At 52.3% G+C, this 22235-nt stretch overlaps 1 protein-coding gene across 13 annotated transcripts; it reads left to right on the forward strand.

The window, feature by feature from the left end:
- Nucleotides 1–149: 149 nt before the first annotated feature.
- Nucleotides 150–15928, forward strand: GAL3ST1 (galactose-3-O-sulfotransferase 1). 13 transcript variants are annotated; one of them, XM_042911301.1, is made up of 6 exons: nt 150–345; nt 5695–5840; nt 7736–7901; nt 12295–12404; nt 13555–13694; nt 14492–15928. In XM_042911301.1, exons 5-6 carry the CDS (start codon nt 13564–13566, stop codon nt 15633–15635), a joined length of 1275 nt encoding a protein of 424 aa, XP_042767235.1. In that variant the 5' UTR covers nt 150–345; nt 5695–5840; nt 7736–7901; nt 12295–12404; nt 13555–13563; the 3' UTR covers nt 15636–15928. The 13 variants fall into 13 exon arrangements, with proteins under 13 accessions (XP_042767235.1, XP_042767232.1, XP_042767237.1 ...); XM_042911298.1 differs by lacking the exon at nt 5695–5840 and adding an exon at nt 12164–12204; XM_042911299.1 differs by lacking the exons at nt 150–345; nt 5695–5840 and adding exons at nt 6933–7157; nt 7291–7410.
- The last annotated feature ends 6307 nt before the right edge of the window (nt 15929–22235 follow it).

The following is a 22235-nucleotide window of genomic DNA, read 5'->3' on the forward strand; positions in this document are numbered from 1 at the left end:
CAATGGCCCCGTTGGCGCTTCCGAGACAAACGCGCCTTGTTGAGCCGGCGGCGGGGGCGCGGCGCTGCGCTCGGGGACGCTGAATGCGGCTTCTGTGCGTTCCGGGCGGGCGCGGAGGGGCCGGGAGGGGGCCGGGGCCAGGGCGCCTATTGGCCGCAGCACCGGGGGACGGGCCAGGCGGCCGCACCTGGCCGGAGTAAGTGCGGCGGCGGCGGAGGCGGGAGCATGGTCCAGGCCCGGTGGAGTCGGGGGCCCGGGCGGGTACGCCCCGCCGCCTAGTAAGGGCCCGGGCGGCGCGGCCCGGGACGAACCAGCCACGCCAAGCCCGAGGAGAACGGGGCCAAGGTATGTTCTGGGGGCCCAGGACCCACTGCCAGCTTGTGCCCTGCCGGGGGTCTCTCGGCCGGTACTACCCAAACCTCCAAACTGGAACCGCAGTCAGACTCAGACTCAGAGCTGAGTGTTTGGGGAGTGCTGCACAACTGCTCCAGGGTCCCAGTGCCCCTGCCGGCTGACAGAGGGTGGGCAGGTGGGGGCAGGGAGGGGGCAGGTTGGTGTGTGCCCTGCCCTTGATTTCTTCCTCATAGACCCCTGTCCAGGGTTTTCCCAGTCCTTGGATGTGGGGTGGGTGGAGCTGGGTTGGAGCTGGAAGTCCATTAATGATTAATCTTGGACACAGCAGCCTGAGCTCTGGAGGAGGAAGGGCAGGGATCTCCCCTGTTCCCACCAGCGCTCTCCCCAAGGAGGAGGGGCATCCGACCAGGGGCTAGGGGCCAGGAGAAGGGATGGGTCCCCTCTGCTTGGGGAAGGCCCTGTCCTAAACCACAGAGGGGGCAAGGCCACCAAAGAGAGGCATGTGGGAGTAGGACAAACCTTGATATCCAGGAAGGGCCCACAGGAAATCCAGCCAGTTGAGTTTCCAGGACCAGTGCCCAGGAGGGGGTCCAGCTTGGTCTGTCCCCTCAGTATCAAGCCAGTATTTGGTCACAGCACAGAGCAAGACTGTGGTCTCTTCCCAGTGGAGCCCTTCTCCCCACCTGTCTTGAGCAGGAGAGGGTATGATCACACATCTGGCTGCAGTAACCCACACCAGTGGGGGGGAGGGAGAGAGGGCTGCAGACCTGACACCTGATCGCCTGTGTTGCCAAGGTGACAGGTGCCATGAAAATCCTCAGGAGGACAGTCCAGTTGGGAGAATCCAACCTCTTCCTTTACCAAGGGGGTGACCCAAGGTCCAGGGAGGGTAAGGCATGAGTAGGCCTGGGCCAGAGCAGCCCCAATACTGCTGCACTGTATTTTGCCCTGCAGCGGAGGCATTGCTACCATCCCCATTATCCTTATGGAGAAACTGAGGCTCAGGGCAATTCAGTGACTTGCCCAAGGTCACATAGTTCAAAGGTGACTGAGTTGACTACAGATCACAGGAGTCCTGTCCCAGCCTGCATCTCAGGACCAAAGCCCTGCTCAAGACCTCTCTGCTGCTCTGGGGTCCTGGGCTCTTGGATCTGCCTGTGCTGCCCCAAACCCCTAGCTCAGGACCCCTCCCCCTCCTTGCCTTCCTAGCTCCCAGCTCTGCCTGACACTCAGGGGGTGGGCAGGCTGCTACCCTGGGAGCAGAGACAACAGAGCCCTGTTCCCAGCTGCCACCTCGGGCTGCTTCATTCCCTGCTTCTCACTCAGGCAGAGCCCTGCCTGAAGGAAGCTCCCTGTGGACAAAGAAGCCTGCCTGCTTCCCACATATCCCCTTGTCCAATGGACATGGGTCTGCTGTTTGAGAGCATGGGTTGGAGGCCCTCTTGTCACCCCGCAAGAAAGGGGTGTATCCCTGACAGTCCCCACTCTGGGCCCTAACAGACTGGTGTGTCACCCCAGTGAGAGGCAGTGATTAACCTGGGAGAATGAGACACAGATGGTAGAATTCCAGGCATGGCAGCAGGCTTGGGAAGGGCTTCTTGCTTCACTTTGACTGAGTGAGGAATATGAAGAACGACCCCTTTTGTGAGCCTTATTCTACTCCAGACGGGAAGGGCAGGATTGAGCAGAGGTGTCCATGGGGATCAGTGGGCTGGAGGCTGGAGGAATCCCCAGGTGAGGAGTGATGGTTGGAAAGAACTGGCGTCCCAGACAATACCTTCTTTTCCACCTGCCAGTTCCAGGTGGCTTGGGCATTCCCAGGCCTGGTCCCAACAGTGCCCTGACTTGTCATGGGACCTCAGGCAAGTCTTTTCTTATCTGTGCCTCAGCTTCCCCCGATGTGAAACCTGGGGGTTAGGGAACTTGGGTTTGGAGCATGGGAAGTACGGGTGTTTGGATGAGGAGGGTAGCCTCCCAGAAGTCTGCACTGGTGGGTTCTGTTTTTCCTGCCAAGTGGGTCTAGAAGGGTCATGATAATAATCTGAGGTATGAGCAAAGGGCTCTGCATGCCTTGTCTCATTTGATCCTCACAGCAAGCCCTTGAGAGGGTCAAAGTATTCCCATTTTTAAGAGGTGAGGCTCAGAGAGGGGAAATCACCTGCCCAAGACTGCCCAGCTGGGGAGTGATGGAGCCAGACTTCATAGCCAGAGCATCTCAGCCTCTCTAGGAGAGGAGAGGCAGGTGGGAGGACCTAGGACGTGGTGCAGAGCAACTGCTCAGCACTTTGGAAAAACCTTTATATTGTTACATATTTTTATGCAAACAAGTGCATGACATTCCTTTAAAAAACATTTCAGTCAGGGTGCCTGGGTGGCTCATTCAGTTGAGCGTCCCACTTTGGCTCAGGTCGTGATCCTGTGGTTCCTGAGGTCGAGTCCTGAATCAGGCTCACTGTTGTCAACACAGAGCCCGCTTCGGATCCTCTGGCCCCCTCTCTCTCCCTGTCCCTCCCCTGTTCATGCTCTCTCTCTCTCTCTCTCTCAAATATTAAAAAAAATAAGTAAGTAAAAACAGTTCAGTCATGCTAGAAGATACAGAGAATGATATTACCAACCTCCACCTACTCACCTCTGGTGTTCTCAGTAATTTTGGTGCCAATAAAGAAATGACTGACTTCTTGGTTAACCTGTTCTTTGCCACTCTGAAGCTACTTTGGGGCAACTCCAGTCTGGTGGTGATTTTGCCCAGGCAAGGCAGTGTAGCAGGAAGAGCTTGCCTGTAGTTCTGACTTTGCCCATTTAGCCCCTCCACAAGTTTCTGAGCCTCAGTTTTCCCACCTGTCACATGGGCCAGCAGGTGACACTGGGAAACCTGTTGAGGTCCCAGGTATGGGTGCCATTTGAAACAGTAAAGACAGGTGACCCTGCAAGTTCAAAAAGTGCTTTCCGAGTCTTCAAAGACATTGCCCTCTTGTCAGTCAGCTGCCAGGCCTGGTACCCAACTGGCAGCCATTCCCCCAGCCAAGGGGGCAGTAGGAGCAAGATGTCAGGGCTGACAGTTTGGGGGGGATCCTGCAAGCCAGCAAGTTGGGGTTCAGCTTAAGTGCCTCTCTGGGCGATCCTACCCATCTCTACTCCAGCACCCCACTCCAGAGGGACAGAGTGAGGAAGCTTCTGGGTCCTTGCAGGTCACTGCCCCAGGACTCCCAGGTAGAGGACCAACCTCTCCCTTCTGCACCTTTAACTGTGCAGCCCACACTTCCCAGATTCTCTGTCCCATGCTCCTGCTGCCTTTTCCCCACTGTAGGACACTGAGGCTCAGAGAGGGCTATGGTCACACAGCAAGGTGGGGTATGGTTCAGACTAGCCACTTCTCCCTCCTTCACCAGCCAGACTAGTTTTTCAAAATGGAAATATCTTTATTTTTCATTTTAGTTTTTTTCCCCAAGTAATACAGACTCTTGGTAAAACAAAATTATATATGTGTGTATATATATTTTCACTTCATTATATATTGTGGACACCATTTAAATGAATACATAACAAACCATGGGGTTAATGGCACGTAATATTTTTAACCATCCCCTATCATTGGACATTTAAGTTGTTTCTCTCCTCTTTGCTAAACTTTTGCACCCATCTCAGATCTCCTGTTAGATTATCTTCTGTGAACAAATTACCACAGATGGTATTGCTGGGTCTGAGATTGGACACTTTTAGAACTGTAATAAGTTGCTGTCAAACCTGCAGTCCGAGCACCGTAGGGAGTTTTTTTGCTCCACTTTTGAAGTGTCCTCCCCATGAGATTCCCTTCCAGCTACAAGAAACAACCCTAGGACACCCTCACCCGTTCAGCTTCTCTGCCAGAGCCCTGTTGCTATGCACACTGAACAAACAGCATTGATGACCAACAGTCAGGGAATGGTTCATGGGGAGCAGTGTTCCACAGAATGTTCTGCAGGGAGTGGCTCTAGAGGCAACCTTTATCTTTATCTCCTTGGGGGGCTCTTCCCCTCCCTGCTCTCTTAAGCTCAGGGCTCTTCACCTTCCTCACCCTTTCTTTGATGATCCCATCTGCCCCTCCGACCTCAGTCCCCACCTCTGTGCCCATGACCCCCAACCTCTTTCTCCTGAGGTCTCCCTCTTATGCTCCAGGCAAGGGATCCTATTGCTCTTTGCACATTCTACAAGCATCCCCCACACACCCCAGACTTAACTGGTCCTAAATGGAAACTGAAAATTGAAACACAACTCCAATAGTAAACATACGGCTCTCTTATCTGCCCCCCACTCAGGGACTAGCTCCACCCCGAGCCAGCCGGTCACCCAGCAGGAGTTCTTCCCTCCCCTCTTCCACACCCTATCACTCACCAAATGTTGTCTATTCCATGGCCTACAGATGGTTCCAGTTCATTCCCAGTGCTTTCCTTGGTCCAGGTCATTTCACACCTGGACAGCTATAACAACCACTGTCAAGGTCTGCTGGCTTCTCCCAGTCCTTCCCCACCTCTACTGTTTGTTTTCCATCCAGCAGCCTGATGGGAATCCCATCTCCTCACTCCTCTGCTGAAGACCTTCCCAGGGTTCCCCATTGCCCACAGGATCCAGCCCAGATTCCTTAGCATGCCTCCCAAAGTCTTGCATCTCCTGCCTGCCCCTGCCCCCTTTCTGGCTGTGCCTCCAGTCTCCCCTGTACACCCAACCTCTGACATACACACATACTGGACAGGCCAGCCAAGCTGAACATTTGTTAGTTTCTCAAGTCCCCTGGGTCTTTGCCAATCCAGGCAATCCTGCCTCCTGGCTCATTCTAGGGTAACAAGTGCATTAATTAATGCTAGCTGCTGTAACAGACAAGCCCCAAGTTCCAAAAGGCTTGACACACTGGAAGTTTAGTTGTCATTTTGAAATGGGTGTTAGGACTGGGTGTTGTATGGAAACCAATTTGACAATAAATTTCATATATTAAAAAAAAAAAGAAAGAAAGAAATGGGTGTTAGGAGAGTGGTCAAACGAATACCAGGCTCTCCCATTCATAGCCCTGCCCACTTCCAGATCCTTAAAGACCACCTCATTCATCCAGCCTATGGGAAAGGAGACCACAGAGAAGGCCTGCCCACTTAACATCAACAGTTATTATTCTGCTTACATTCCATTGGCCAGAATTCTGTCACATAAGGACACTGAACTGCAAGGGAGGATGGGAGATGTAGTTTGGCCATGTACTCCAGGAGAAAAGGGAACTAACTGCCTTTAAATTGGAAAACATGCAGCAGCTTCTGCTACCAGGGCCCTGTAAGCCCAGGAAGCTTCCCTGACCATGCTTTTCCTGCTCCCCAGGCTGGATCAGGTGTTTGTGTTCCAGCAAGGCCCACCAATGTGTCCTCCATCACAACCTGCAGCTGTCTGCTCCTCTCACCCCCAGGAATGTGAGCCCGGAGCTCTGGCACAGGACAACATGAACCCCAGCACTGGGCATGGTGCAGGTGCTCCCTAAGTATCTGTGGAACAGATCAATTTAAAACTCATTGTGGTCATGAAAAAGATATCCACAATCTATTGATATGTGGGAGGGGCCTGGGGAGCAAGTTAAAAACAAAATGTGCTTCCCTGAAGAGACCCTTCTGTCATCTGTATGGGTTAATATAGACAGAAAAAACACGGGGAGGCTTGTGCTAAAGTTTTAAGGACAGTGGCCTCCTTTAAATGGTCTTCTTTACATTTTTCTGTAATTGTCTGATTTTTTTTTTCAGTGAGCATGCACTGCTTTTATGATTAAAATAAATTTTGCCAGGGTTTAGGGGTTGAGCTGGCCAGAGATGGTGTCACTATCAATATTCTGGCAGGGCTGGAAGCATAGGTTCTGCTATCTGTGCTTCCTACTCTAGAAAGCTTTCCTTCATGAGGCTCTTCTTTACTGGCCTTCCCACCCCACCCATGACCTCACCTTTGGTTCAGGAGCCTGAGCTCCACTCCCACCTGCCTGAGGTCCTTAACCTTGTGTGTCATATCTGGTCCTTGAGACTCAGCTCCCTCCTCTATAAACTAGAGGTGGTAACAGGGCCTCCCAGTGGCAAGGATTAGGGGTGTGTGTGATGCATGGGAAGTCCCGGGCACCAGACTGTGTTTGGTCAAAAGTCCACACTCATAAACCACCTCTCTGCTGTTTGATGCCTGCTCTGCCCTGACTCACGCCCATACATTTATCTGTCTTCAGACTAGCTTGGTCCAGGACAGATAAAACGACTCTACTCCATGCCCTGGACCAATCCAGCACTCACAGATATAAGGACTCTGAACCTTCCCAGTGGCTGTTTAAACTCTGGTATTTCATGGGTACTTGAGGGTTGCTCCCAGGCTGTGTGGGGCTCTGGGGGAAAGAGCAAAATGTCAGAGCAGTGTCAGATGCCTGCTGTTCCCTGGGAGGAGCTGGCAGCCGCTCAACTTATGACAGTGCTCAGTGTGGGATACATGATTGTCACAATAATGGTCACTATTAGCTGAGAGTGACACCTTGGTCCCTAGAGCCTCCCATGCCTGAAGGAAGGGTGTGAGGTGCTTTTCTGGGCATCCTCTGTTCATGGGCAAGGCTGAATCCAGACCTGAAGACAGACCTGAACCCAGCTAAGAGCGAGGCGTAAAAGATTTCAGTGCCTGGGCTGAGCCTGAGGGCCACTGGGGTTTGGGACTAGGGCCCCTAGAACTGCCTCTTCCTGTCAAGACCTTGGGAAGTATTGGCAACTGCAGTCAGGACAGGCATGATCCATACTGCCTCTTTGATGAAGGACTTGGAGCTCAGAGAGGTGAAATCTCATCAGATACCTCCTCCCAGAGCTGGTCAGGTTTTCCACCTCCAGGAGGCCTCCCAGGCTGGGTTACTTGCTCTCTGGGCTCCCAGAGATTTTAGACAAACCTTGGTCTCTGGTTGTGTCTTAGAATCTTGAAGCCTTGGAGTTTGGCAAGTCTGCATTTGGACTCTGGCTCTGACTGCCCCCTGCTAACTGTGTGACCGTGGACAGATGAGTTCACCTCTCTGAGCCTTGGTTTCTTCACCTTGTGAGTGGGCTAATCCTGGTGCTTCCTGCCTAGGGCAGGCATGCAACTTAAATGAGGTGCAGCTTGAGGAGCAATTAACCTCCCTGCCCCACTTGCCTCCCTGTCCCTCCCATGGCCTTTGAGCCTGTCCCAGACTCTCTGCAGGGCTCTGCGGCTGCTTGTGTCCTTTATCCAAGGACACCTGAGACCTTGCTGAGCCCTTGGATGAAGGAGCTGCCTGGCTGCTGAGGTCTAGAGACAGTCAGGGACCACCCAGAGGGTGCTCCTGGCAGAGGGCCAAAGCAGCACCTGCAAGGTATAGACACATGCCACCTGCTATCCCCAGGGAGGGAGCTCATGAATATTCACAACCGCTGGAGCGTGAGGGAGCCAGCCAGAATACTGCTGGGTGTCATTGGAGCGTTCCTGTTTCCCAGTGACCGCAGAGGCAGCCTGAGAGTCAGACGTGGCTCATAAAGGGAGAGGAAAGGGGCAACCAGCTACGGCCCGAGGTGAGTGTGTCTTCCTCCACTCCTGCATTTAGGTCCCTGGGAGAGCAGGACACCTGGAACCAAGGCCTGCCAGTAGTGATGCTATAGGACAGAAGGTTTACCATCCTGGGCTCGGTTTCCCTATGTGCACACTGTGAGGATGAGTCCTGTTTCTCCTTCATTCTCTAGAAGATGCTGGTCCAACCAAACAGGAGGATTGCTGGGCCTGGCCTGGAGCCAGCTGTCAGCACAGATGGAAGGTGATGTGGCTAGGGTAACCAAGAAGGACCGGAATAGATGGGGTGGACTAGGGAGGGGGTGCCATCTACCCTGAGCGCCTGGAACTGTCACGACCATAGGCAGAGGAAGAGAGACCCAGGTTCTAGTTCTGTCTCTGCTATGGCTGTGCTATGTGACCTTGAGGGTGGCCCTGTCCTCTCTGAGCCTTAGCCTCTCTGCCGTCTGTCTTCCAGATTGGAAGCTGTGAGGCTTGGGCCACACTGAAATTGTGCCTGGTACCCCATGGCCTTGGACCTGGGGCTTTTAGCTGACTGCAAGCCTCCATCACGGGCCAGTGAGCACACACCTTGAAGCAGCTGTGACTGGGACCTGGGAGGGTAATAATAATGATGATAATAATAATAATAATAATGGTGGCAGCTCCTGCACAGGGAGTGTCTGCTCTGCGCCAGCCCTGTGCTGGGCACTTTCCTTGTGGGATGCTTTCTGCAGAGCACCCTGTGATGGAGAGTTGGTGGCATCATTTTGGAGGAGAAACTGAGACCCAGAGAGGGACACAGCCTTGCCTAGGGCACACAGAAAGGAAGCAGCACAACTGGGTTTCAAATCCAGGACTCTGGCCCCAAGGTGCTGGCTCCAGGTGCCTCTCATATGTGTGACTCACACATGTGGCTCTCACACTTGTATTAGCCCTGGCCACGCTCTGCTCTGAAGGTCAGGGGGGTCATTCATCAAACATTTACCAGGTGCCAGGCTCCAAGAGCTCAGGGATGAGTTAGCTTCAGGCTTGCATGTGGCTGGGCACAGAGGAGATCTCTCCTCCCATAAGCCTGGGACTGCGAACCAGGACTGGGCCCTGGTCAATAGTGATAATAATAATTAATATGGATTGATCTCCATTTGTGTGCATGCATTCTCTCATTCAAATCTCAGTCTCATGACTATTTCCTTTCTGCCAGGCTCCTGGCTGCCAGCCAGCCCCTCTCTGGGCCTTGGTCTACCCGGGGGCTCTGCCTGTGATTACCAAGGACCCTGTTTGCCCCTAACTTGCTGTTGTGTGTCCATTGTACATGTGAGGAGACTGAGACTCTTGAGAGGGTGAGCGACATGCCTAAGTTCACAGAGGCCAGGCAGGAAGGAAACCACTAGCCTTGAATGCTTCAGGCTGACACAGTAGGGACCAGCCACCAAGGCCCCCCATCTCTCCACTCTTCATCCTAGCTGCTCTAGCCCAGCCCACAGAGGCCAGAACCGGCTGCCCTGCTGAGAGAGAACCCCATTAGCCACACTGTGGCCTCCTGCAGTGGATCTTCTGGCTGCACACACACTTCCTGTAGGCTTGGGACCAGGCCTGGGACGTGCCAGGCAGAGGCTGTCATGGACAGAGCTGGAACCTGCATATTGGAGGCCGACAGACTTGGGCTTCAATCCCAGCCCTGCCCCCTGCTTTACCTGGGCAAGTCACATCACCTCCTGGAGCCCCAGTTTCCCCATCTGCAAAATGGGGGTGACAGTGGGGTCTGCCTGGCAGGATAGCCGAGCAGAACCCATGAGATGCTCTAGAGAAACCCCTGTCCAGGGCCTGCCTCATAGCAGGGGCTCAAAAGTGAAACCTGAGGGCCGGCATGGTTTGAGGAAGCCCAAGTGGTGGAGTGAAGTAGTGACGCCGTGATGGGAGGGTTGGGGGCGCTGTCCTGGGCAAGTCTAGGCAGAGCCTGATTGGTGGTTTTGGGAAGCTGGTCTGCCCCCTACTGCTGGGCCTCCACCCCAGAGCCTGTGCCTTCAGCTTCCAGATTTCTGGAAAGTGCCCTGGTGAGTGGCGCTGCTGGGACAACGGTGGGCCCTTGGGATCTAGGGAGGGCAAGAATTTTACCCTTCCCTGTTTTAAAGTCAGAGAACCTGAGGCCTAGGGCTTCATTCAGGGTTTGGGCCCGAGTCTGAGGCTCTGGCCTGGCCCAAGGTTCTGCCCTGTTTCCCCCTAACCACCTCCTCGCTGGGCCCCCAGGGAGCGGGAGGCCAAATGCGGCACTTGATGCATGGGGCCAGTTTGTGCTTGGTGGGGGACAGGGAAAGGGGGGAGGAGACGGCAGGGGGCTAGCAGCCACTCCTTGTTCAGGAGAGCCCACCCTGACAGACCAGGAGCAGGTCCCCAGGAGCTCAGGAGGGAAACAGCTAATACTCTTTGAGAGAGACCTATGTGCTAATTGCTTTGCCTACTCCCATCTCTGGAAGAGCCAGTGAGGGGGTCTATCAGCTTCCCAATTTCAGAGGTGAGAAACTGAGGTTCTCAGTGTTCCTGTGATTGAAACACAGGCCTGGGGCTTCCAGAGCCTGAGGTCAGCACCTCCCCCTCCATGACCATACTGTCTAGTCACCTTACCCCACCTGGCAAGCTTTATGACCTATTATTTAAACATATTAAATATATTTTATTGCCTTTTTATTAAAAAATCCATATTCCCTTTTGGGGCATCTGGGTGGCTCAGTCGGTTAAGCGTCTGACTCTTGATTTCGGGTCAGGTCATGGTCTCATGGTTTGTGGAGTCAACCTCCACCCCCCAACCACTGGTTGCCTGCTTGGGATTCTCTCCTTTTCTGCCCCTCCCCTGCACATGTGTGCTCTCCCTCTCAAAATAAACTTAAAAAAATACATAACTCCTTTTTAAAAAAGTAATTGTTACAGAAACGCATAATATTGAAAAATATTCCATTATGTACCCCTTTCCAAGCTATGTAGAGGATACTACGGCTCAAATTTAGAATACTGCCCTCCAGTTGTTTCTGGGCCTGCATGTATATTTACCTATATATGCATATGGATGTGGGGGCATAAAGTTCTGGAACTTTCTTTTTTCACATTAATAGATCATGTGCTTTTTTTTTTCTAGGATTAAAAAAAAATTATTTATTTTGAGAAAGAGAGAGAGAGAATCCCAAGCAGGCCCTGTGCTGTCAGTGCAGAGCCCAACTTGGGGCTCAATCTCACGTGAGATCGTGACCTGAGCTGAGATCACGAGTCGGTCACTTAACTGACTGAGCCACCCAGGCGCCCCAGATCATGATGTTTTTTGAGTCAGTCCACTTAGCTCTGCCTTGTTTTGTTATTTGGTACAGATGACTCCATCTGGGAAAAGACCTTGGTTTGTGTAACAGTCCCCCCCTGCCCCGATGGACACAGATTGTTTCTAGTTTTTCAAATTTCTGACTAAGCTTCTATGAGCACCGTTACATGTGTGACTTTGTCCAAGTGTTTCTGTAGAATAGTTGGAATTTGGAAAGCTTATACCTTCCTCCTTTGATAGAATAAACGGCTTCTGGAAACATTCTCCCCCATTCTCATTTACTCCTGACCTGTCCACCTTGCCCACCTAAGAGTGAACAGGGATATGTCATTGTCATGAGGGAAGCCAAATTCCCTCTCGCATAGTTTCTTCCTCTGCAACTTGTTTCTTCATGTCCTTTCCGGTGACGAGAAATTTCTAGATAAGCAGAAGACTCAGGGATGGGTGCTGGCTGGTGGGGTTGGCCTGGAGTGCTCCTTCTCTAAGAAACATTTATGGGTGCCTTGGGTAACTTTCCCAGAGGGGAGTGTGGGGTCCTCCTCCAGGCTGGTTATTTAGCCTCTGCCCCAGGGATGGTGGGAACGTGCCATGCGTGTGGTCACGGGGCAGCATGCATGACTTCTTGTGGCCTCAGGGGCCCAAGGCCCCCATGCAGCTTGTGTCAGAACAGGAGTGGAAAGTTTCGTGCCCTGGTCTTATAGCTAAAGGGAGGTAGGAAGGCATCCTGAGCCCTAGCTCTCTCCTGGACTCCCATCCCTCAGCATGAACTACCTCCATTACAGTTCATGCCTCATTCCTCTGCTATTAGGGTTGCCACAATTAGACTAAAACTAGACTGAAAACTTTCCCCAAGCCCGCCCCCCCCAAAAAAAAACCAGGACACCAAACTAAATTTAATTTTCAGATAGACATTGAATAATTTTTATTATGTCCTGTATAATATTAAAATTAAATTTTATTCATTGTTTATCTGAAATTCAGGATTACCTGGGCAAACCTGCCTGCTGGAAATTAGAGAAGAGGTAGGCATGTGGGCAGAGGCTGTGCTGTGTGACTTGAACCCTCTCCTTCCTCGCTCTGAGCCTCAGTTTCTCCATCTGCCTGCCCTACAGACGCAGGGACATAGGGGCCAGCGAAAGGAGTGGAAGAGCCTCAACCCTTCACCAGGCAGCTGGGAAGGGTGGCACGGGGAACAGGTGGGACTGGTTAGGTCCTTTGAAAGGTGAGACATCCAGGCCCTGGGAGGTCCCTGGCCCCAGGCCTGGGGGGACAGGGCATTGGGAGAGGGTCTTCTTCTCCATCTTAGAAAATGATTTCATTATGAAGCACAAAAATGTACAAGAAATACACTGGTGAACACCCAGGTATCCACCGTACCCTTCAGCTTAAAAATTAAAACCAAGGGGCACCTTGGTGGCTCAGTCAGTTAAGCATCCGACTTCAGCTCAGGTCATGATCTTGCAGTTCACGAGTTCAAGTCCCGCATCAGGTGAGCTCGAGCCCTGTTTCAGGCTCCTCACTGACAATGTGGAGCCTGTGTGGGACTCTCTCTCTCGGCCCCTTGCTTACTCTCACTCTCTCTCTCCCCCCAAAAAATGAAAATTAATTAATTAATCAATTAAAATATTTATTTTATTAAAAATTTGTAATGTTTATTTAATTTTGAGAGAGAGAGACAGAGCAGGAGTGGGGGAGGGGCAGAGAGAGAGGGAGATACAGAATCCGAAGCAGGCTCCAGGCTCTGAGCTGTCAGCACAGAGCCCAATGTGGGGCTCGAACCCACAAACTGGGAGAACATGACTTGAGCTGAAGTCTGCCGCTTAACCAACTGAGCCACCCAGGCACCCATCAATTAAAAAAATTTTTTTTTATTAAAAATTTTTTTTTAACGTTTATTTTTGAGACAGAGAGAGACAGAGCATGAACAGGGGAGGGGCAGAGAGAGAGGGAGACACAGAATCGGAAGCAGGCTCCAGGCTCTGAGCTGTCTGCACAGAGCCCGACGCAGGGCTCGAACTCACGGACCACGAGATCGTGACCTGAGCTGAAGTTGGACGCTGGACCGACTGAGCCACCCAGGCACCCCTAAAAAAAATTTTAAAACCAAACCAGACAGTAGAACCTTCTCCCTTCTCCCTGTCCCATTGCCGGGTCTCTGCGTTGGCTTTGCCCACTGTCTGTCTGCAACCCTGTTTCTCCCTCTCCATGTGTTTGTCACTCTGTCTCTGTATAGACCTTGCTGGGGGCCACAGAGCTGGCAGAGGCCAGTCCCAATGTCAAAGGTTGCCCCTCAACCCAGCCAGGCCTGGGGTAGCAGTGGAGGCTCCCTGGGGCCGGCCTCCTAATGCTTGCCCTGTTCTCTGCTCCCTCAGTTGTCTGAGATGCCGCTGCCGCAGAAGAAGCGCTGGGTGTCCATGGCCAAGGGGCTGGTGCTAGGAGCACTCTTCACTAGCTTCCTGCTGCTGCTGTACTCCTATGCTGTCCCCCCGCTGCACGCTGGCCTGGCCTCCACGTGAGTGGCCCTCCTGGAGGGCCAAGGGGCAGGAGGGTTGGGGTGAGGGGGCACCCTGTACCCTGCACCATGCTGTGCTGGGCAGAAGTTGTACTGAGGGCAGAGCTTGCTGTGTAATCCTGGGCCTCAGTGTCCTCATCTGTGAAGTGGGCATAATAGAGCCTGCCTCATGGATCATGTGAAGAAAATAACACTGTCTGTGTACAGGGCTGGAATTATCATCTGAGGTTGCAATGGGGCTGGGAGGCGGGGGTGACTTGTCCAAGAGAACTCACTGGCACAGGGCCGAGATTCAGACTGCGGTCTGTCTGCCTCCAAGCCTGGCTCCTAGCCATGAGGCTCTCCCACCTCCTCGTGGGGCTGCTCAGCCCAGGCCTGGCATGTCTTGTGCTCTTAGTTGGTGGTATTAAGTTGAACTAGAGGAAATTACCAATTATTGACTTTCTGGTCAAAAACTGACCTACAAAATATGTGGTTCAACCTAATCCTCGTTCATGATAAATGTAGGATGTGGTGGCCATGGATGAGACAAGAACCAGCAAGCTTGACCTCACACCAACACTGCAAATGGAGCCTGTTATTTTCCCCATTTCATAGATAAGGAAAGTGAGGCCCAAGAGACCACACCACCTGCCCATGCATCACAGCCTGGACACAGGCCTGTCTGGTCCCCTGGCCTGCCTCTCCTGCTATCACCATCCTCAACAACCCTGATCTTTAGATACCAGTGGGCAGGGGGTGCTGAGTCCTGAGGGCCCCAGCAGACCCTGAGGCTCTCCCCACCATTTCATCCACAGCAGGACCCCAGAGGGCGCAGCACCCTGCTCCCCGGTCCCGGGTGAGCCAGAGGTGCCCACCCTCGCCAACGGCTCTGCAGGAGGGTGCCAGCCTCGGCGCGACATCGTGTTCATGAAGACGCACAAGACGGCCAGCAGCACGCTGCTCAACATCCTGTTCCGCTTTGGCCAGAAGCACGGACTCAAGTTCGCCTTCCCCAACGGCCGCAACGACTTCGACTACCCGGCTTTCTTCGCCCGCAGCCTGGTGCAGGACTACCGGCCCGGGGCCTGCTTCAACATCATCTGCAACCACATGCGCTTCCACTACGACGAGGTCCGGGGCCTGGTGCCCCCCAACGCCACCTTCATCACCGTGCTCCGTGACCCAGCCCGCCTCTTCGAGTCCTCCTTCCACTACTTCGGCTCAGTGGTGCCCTTCACGTGGAAGCTCTCGGGCCACGACAAGCTGGCCGAGTTCCTGCAGGACCCAGACCGCTACTATGACCCCAACGGCTACAACGCCCACTACCTCCGCAACCTGCTCTTCTTCGACCTGGGCTACGACAGTGGCCTGGACCCGGGCAACCCACAGGTGCAGGAGCACATCCTGGAGGTGGAGCGCCGCTTCCACCTGGTGCTCCTGCAGGAGTACTTCGACGAGTCCCTGGTGCTGCTCAAGGACCTGCTGTGCTGGGAGCTGGAGGACGTGCTCTACTTCAAGCTCAATGCCCGCCGCGCCTCAGCCGTGCCACGCCTCTCCGGGGAGCTGTACCAGCGCGCCACGGCCTGGAATGTGCTGGACGCCCGCCTCTACCGCCACTTCAACGCCAGCTTCTGGCGCAAGGTGGAGGCATTCGGGAGGGAGCGCATGGCCCGCGAGGTGGCCGCCCTGCGGCGCGCCAACGAGCGCATGCGGCACATCTGTATCGACGGGGGCCGAGCCGTGGATGCCGCCGCCATCCAGGACTCGGCCATGCAACCCTGGCAGCCGCTGGGCGCCAAGTCCATCCTGGGCTACAACCTCAAGAAGAGCATCGGGCAGCGGCACGCAGAGCTTTGCCGTCGCATGCTCACGCCTGAGATCCAGTACCTGATGGACCTCGGTGTCAACCTGTGGGTCACTAAGCTCTGGAAGCTCATCCGGGACTTTCTCAAGTGGTGACATCCGGCCCACCGGCAGCCCCCTCTGCCCGCTGCATTGCTGAGGAGGGGCCGGGCAGGGGCCTGCTGGCCTCCCCTGTGCCCTCCTGGTGCCACCCCGGCTCTGGGGGTAAGGTGGGGCTGCTGCAGGGGCGCAGCCAGCCAGGACTGGGCCCAGGCACACAGGGCCTGAGATCAGTATTTGACTAGTTATAGCTTTTTTAAAAGTTAAATCTCCTCCCCTCCAAAAACGAATGTTCTGTTTCCTGCCTCCTCTTAAAGGGGAGACTTGAGAAGTAAAAGAATTTGATGTTGTGTTTTTTGTTAATCAGCCTCAGTGGTGCTGACTGATGGGGCCCTGGGTGGGAGGTGACTGAGGATGGGGGGACCCGCAAGAGAGCATGGCGGGTACCTGAGAGTGTCTGTGGGACAGAGCCCAGTGACGTGACGGGGTTTGATGTGCACCTGTTACATGCTGAAGCCCTGAGTGGTCGAAGGACTCCCATGATTTACCAAGACCTGGAAGAGCGTGTGTGTGTGTGATCATCCTGGGGCTATTCCAGTCACTTACTCCAGTTGAACATTGGTTATGTGCCCAGCGTTGGGCTAAGTGGGTTGGTTATCTCAGTTCATCTTCGTCAAAACTTAGCAACGTGGGAACTGTTATTTTCTCATGCCAGAGATGAGGAAGGGAGCTCAGAGAAAGTCATTTGGCCAAGATCACACAGCAAGTAAGTGGTAGGACTGGAACAGAGGCCGGGAAGGATGGTGTGTGCAGCCAGATTTGAGACAGTCCAAGTGGTGTGTGTGTGTGTGTGTGTGTGTGTGTGTGTGTGTGTGTGTGGTGTGACAGGGAGTACTTGGTGTAGCACTGAGCAGCAAGCCCCGGGCCCAGGCTGAGTTCCTTGTGTAATCTCATTAATCCTCACAATCACCCTTTGCAGTAGGCACAGTTACCATCCCATGTTACAGATGTGGGAATTGACATTCTGAGTGACAGCAAAAGGGACTTTCCCGAGATCTTGCAGGTACACATTAGACCCAAAACTAAACCTTCTTCTCCCTGGGACCCCAGATGCCTTGCCTCAATGCCTGTGCACCCTGTCCCTGTTTACCCCATCTCTCCACTGACCACTCCAGGCTGCCTCACCATCTGCTTGTACTCCACCCTGCCCAGGCTCTGGGTTTCCCCCTTCCACCCTGGGGTTCAGTTTAATTAATCCAAAAAAATTTGGCATTTATCAGATAGCTGCTGTGCCCCCCAGCCCTGAGCTGGCCCTGAGCATACAACAGTCAGCAAGTTGATCCCTGCCCTCCTGGAGCTCAGGTCCAGAGACAAAGATAGAGGCCAAGCAATCAAGTCACATTGAGTATGACCAACCAAGGTGGGGATGCATCAGTTCTAACCATCTGTATCCCTCGGCCTCCCCAGGGGGACAACAGCCCTTTCTGGGGCACGGGACTCTTAGATCTCTAACTAAGAGCCAGCAGCCAGACACGAAAGGCAGAAACCACAGCCAAGTGACTTTATTGGAGACCTGTCTGTACCAGGCTCCAAACCACATGCTTGCACACCTTATCTGAATATCTACAACATCCCAGCTTTATAAACCAAAGCTCAGAGAGGTTAAGTGACCTACCCAAGGCCACACATCTAATTAGTGCCAGTACCACATTTCAAAGCCAGATTAGTCAGCTCTTATCTTAACCCCTCCCTGAGTTTGAGTCACTGTTTCTCCTGGGAGCAAGTTTCTGGCCCAAACAGGCTGGGAAGAAGTTAGGGTGACCAGCTGTCTCAATTTCCTGGGACTGTCCCAGTTTTTGCACCAAAAGTTCTCACATCCCAGGAAACTCCTCAGTCCTGGGCAACCAGGATGGCTGCTCAGCCTGGAACAGTTTTGACCCCACCAGCCCCCAGGAGCTACTGTCTATACCTTCTTAAAGTTTCTTTGCAGCAAGCAATAAGCACATCTTTGAAGGCTTTAAATCATACGGAGAAAACTAAGCAGAAGAAAGAAAGAAAGAAAGAAAGAAAGAAAGAAAGAAAGAAAGAGTTATTATTGACTCCAGATTCATGAGATAATCCCCCTCCCTTTTTAGTAATCAAAAAGAGATGTGACTTAGTGCAATATGATAGTATCTTGGGTTTGTGGAACCCCATAATTTTATTTCATTGGACCTTTAGGGGCCTAAAACTGCCAATAATAATATTATATGTCATCAAATTATTTATTATTAATACTGGCACTTCTAAGCCCTTAGGGATCCAAGGAGAATAAATCTGGCAAATAATAGATGCCAAGAATATAAATTGTCCCATTAGCATTTACTATCTGCCTGATTTGTTTTACGAACATTATAGTTATTAACTCATTTATTAACATAATTAATATTTAACAATATGTAGTTGCCTGGTACTGAGCAAGCACTCTGCACCATACAGGAACATGGACAATTCCCTTTGCTCTCCTGAGGAGGCAGCCAAGACTCAGAGAAGCTGAGTAACAAGCCCTACGGTCACTCAGCCAGGCAGCCATAGAGGCAGGATGCAAACCCAGGTCTGTCAGACACCAAGGCTGGTGTTTGCAGGCTCCAGACCTTCAGTGCCATTCCAGCCAGCCATCTCAGCCTCAGGACCGAGGTTTTTTCCATGGTTGAAAATGTATGAGGTCTCCGAGGGGCTCAGCAGCTCGTAGCTCTCAGGAACCAACCTGCTCTAGCCACACCTGGCAGCAGAGGGCGCCATGGTGCCAAATTTGGTCTCAGCCTGTCAAGACATTCCCAGCAGCGGGGGCTGGGGGCACCCACAGTTAGAGCTGGGCCTAAAAGCGAAAGCCAGGGTGAGGGTCATGCTGTTCCCTGGGAGAAATTCAGTGGAACTCCCTGTTCCTCTCTGTTATGGGATGAATTGTATCCCCTAAAAAGATATGTTGAAGTCCTAACCCCCAGTTCCCTATGACTGATCTTATTTGGAAATAAGGTCTTTGTACATGTAATCAAGTTAAGATGAAGTCATTAGGGTGGGGGCTAATCCAATATGGCCATAGCTGGTGTTCTTAAAAGAAGTGGCAATGTCATGTGAAGATACAGACACACAGGGACAGTGCCACGTGAAGACAGGCAGAGATTGGCATGATGCAGTTATAAGCCAAAGGCTGATGGTGACCTCCAGAAGCTAAGAAGAGGCAATGAAGGATTCTACCCAGAGTCTCAGAGGGAACAAGGCCCTGCTGACACTTTGATTTTGGACTTCCAGCCTGCGGAACTGTGCAAGAATAAATTTCTGTTGTTTTAAGCCATCCAGTTTGTGTACTTTGTTACAGCAGCCTCAGGACACAAACACATTCTCTGTGCCCAGGGCCCTGCTCTGGGTCAAGCCTCTGCCCCTTACCTGGACTCCCTCCCCGGCTCCCTCCCCCAGGCTTGCTCCTGTGATCCACCCTTCACCTGCAACCAGAGGCCATCCTCTGCTCCGAGCCCTCCATGGTCCCCCTTTCCCTCGGGGAGAAGCCATGCAACTGCAAGCATCTGCGGCTTTGCACGTGCTGTTCCCTCTACTATAAGGCCCCTTTCCCACTGCAGGTCTAACACTGCTGAGTGTTTTCAAAGCAAGCTCTGCTGCCTCCTCTGGACATTCTCTGACAGCCTAGCCCTCAAGCTAGCCTGGGGCTTCTGGGCTCCCCCATCTCAGTCCTGCTCACTCAGGGCCACAACTATGGATACGTTTGTCTGCGAGGCCCCGATGGTATGCTCCTCCAGGACAGGATCTTTGTTTGTCTTAACACAATCAGCCTCTAGTGCCCAGTCCATTGCCTGGCACACAGTTGGTTTTCAATAAATATTGAAAGAGGAAAGAAAGAAAGAAAGAAAGAAAGAAAGAAAGAAAGAAAGAAAGAAAGAAAGAAAGAAAGAAAGAAAGAACATAGCTATAAAGGAAAGAAGGAAGGAAGGAAGAGAGGAAAGAAGGAAAGGAGGGACGGTGGAAGAGAAGAAGCAGAAAAGGGAAGGCAGGGAGTGCCTGGGTGGCTCAGTCGGTTAAGCGTCTGACTTTGGCACAGGTCATGATCTCATGATTTTGTGAGTTCAAGCCCCACTTCAGGAGAGCTCCGCTCCAAGCTCCTCACTCTCTCTCCCTCTCTCTCTGCCCCTCACTCACGTTAGTCCCTGCTGGGACTGAGCTCTGCTTTATATCCTTGGTTACCCTCCCTGTATACCTGCCTCCCATGTTTGGTCTCACTACCCCCACTGCCCTACTTGGGTTTTCCAGGATCACCTCTGGAATAAACTCCCTACACTGGAACCCTTGTCTCAGGGTCTGCCTCTGGGTGAACAAGACTAAGACAAGTACCTACTGTGTGCAAGACCCCCTGCACACAGCATGATCTTGTTACCTGACCGAAGTAGGTCCACTCCTTGGTGAGCTATAGGAAGAGACTACACCAGGTGGCCTTGCTTCTCAAAGTTATCTTTAATAAGAAGATCACAGGGAATAATTCCCAAAGCAGTGACTCCCTGAACAGTAGTAAACAGGCTCCTTTTATTAGGGTTTGGGGTGAATATTCAGAAAGAGATTTTAACATTATAATGAAGCTATCTGTTGGGCATTTAATCACCTGCGTAGGCATGGTCCTCAGATGTGTCTTTTCCTGTTCCAGAAATTTGTCAGTTAGTTTCCAAAAGATGAAATTGACAGTTAGGCAGAAGCTTCCAGGAATTTCCTGAGTTTAGGGCGTCAGGGGGTCTTGCCAGTAACAGTCTCATGTGTCCTTGTCTTGGGCTCTGGCTTTCTGCTTGTCCAGAGGGTATGGAGGCAGACTATAGCCAGGAGTCCCCCATCACCCATCACCGCTCACCCAAAGGTCAGGCTGTACATTCACCTGCTGGGTCTGGACCTGGGGCGTCTCTCCTCACCCTGAAGCCACGTGCCCTAACAGCTGTTTGAATCATGGACAGTTGCACCTGATACATCAGGTGGTAGATGGAGCCTGGGACAATTTGGGACACAATGACAATGGGTTCCAGGCCTTTGTTGGGGGTGAGCAGAGGCCAACCCAGCTCAAGGAGGCATCTGATGGGACCATAGGAGTAGAGAGTGGGGAACTGAGGCAGGATGGACAGCAGCCCCTATGTATGTGTGTGACAACAGATGGTGTCCTTCCAACACACCCACATCAACACCGTGGGGAAAGCATCACTGTCCTCATTTTACAAATGACTTTTTGAACCCAGGGCAGCAAGTCTAGGGGCCAGTGCCTCAGGCATCTAGCAAGGAATGGGCCCTACAAGTCACCTTGAGGTAGAGAATAGAGGCCCGGCAGGAAGGGGCTGTCTCTCTGGGGAGGGGTAGGCATGGCAGGCTGCCACTGGGTAAAAGACAGGAGGTCTGGAGGAGGTCACAGGGCAGGACCTGGACCCCAGACCAGAAACTCAGATGCCAGCCTGGCCACCTTGTGTTACGGGAGAAGACTTTAGGCCAGGTAAGTTGGTTTCTTCTTCTGGCCTACACTGTCCTCAGTTTCTTCTTCTGTCCCAGAAAAGGCAGCACCCAAGGCCCCTGAAGTCACTCTGAGCTCTATAGCTCTGGGTTTCTTCCCAACTCTGAGAGTCTTGGTGGCCAGAGGCCACACCAGTGCTATCCATTAGAAATATAACACAAATCACAAATGCAAGACAAATGTGTCATTTCAAATTTTCTAGTAGCCACATTCAAAAAAGTAAAAAGAAACCAGTGACATAAATTCAATAATATATTTTATTTAACCTGATACAGTCAAATTATTATCATTTCAATATGTAATCAATATAGAAATTATTACTGAGATTTTTTGGGGGGTGGGTACCAAGTCTTTGGAATCCTATGTGTATTTTGTGTATGTCATACTCATAGCAGATTTCAGTTTGGACCAGCCACATCGAGTGGCTCATATTGGATGGCACAGGTAAGGACTGCTAGCCCTGTGAGGGGAGCCTGGCATGGCAGGTCACAACCTTTAGCTGTGACTAGGAAGCAGGAGCAGGTGTGAGTTTTCGTCTCTAGACTGTGAGGAGTATCTCATAGGATCTTAGGGTCCTTCCCTTGTGGTTGCTAATGGCAAGTGTGGGCTCCAGTGAAATTCACACACTTTCATGAACATTGAGGGAGTGACTGGGCAGTGGAGGTCCCGACTCCCGCCCTCGAAGTGTTCCATCAGAAAGAGGGCATATTCCTCCCAGGCCAGGAATAAATCCTGTTACAAGACAGCTGGGGTCAAGAATTGGGTCCAGATCTCATCTGAGAAAATCAAGTCACAAGTTCAAGCCTCAGTTTCCTCACCTGGGGAACGGGTATAAAAGCAGTATCATGTCAGGGTTAATTTAATGCTTAGTCCAGAGCCAAACACTCCTTTGGGTCCTTGAAGACAAAGGTTAACAGCTCATTTGGGGTAGGGGGCCCAGAGAAAGTCCTTTGAACCCTCTTTTAGAAGCTGAGGAAACTGGCACCCGGAGAAAGAGGAAGTGACCCAATCAAGGCCACACTGGAGCTGCTGACTTCTTGTCCAGTGCTCTTTCGCCACCAGATTCATCACTATTGAAGTTTGTCTTTGGCCCACAGTCAGCAACCAACTCTTGGGCTTGCCTGTGG

This window comes from Panthera leo, chromosome D3 (genome assembly GCF_018350215.1).
Source record: "Panthera leo isolate Ple1 chromosome D3, P.leo_Ple1_pat1.1, whole genome shotgun sequence".
In the NCBI taxonomy this organism is placed as follows: Eukaryota; Metazoa; Chordata; class Mammalia; order Carnivora; family Felidae; genus Panthera; species Panthera leo.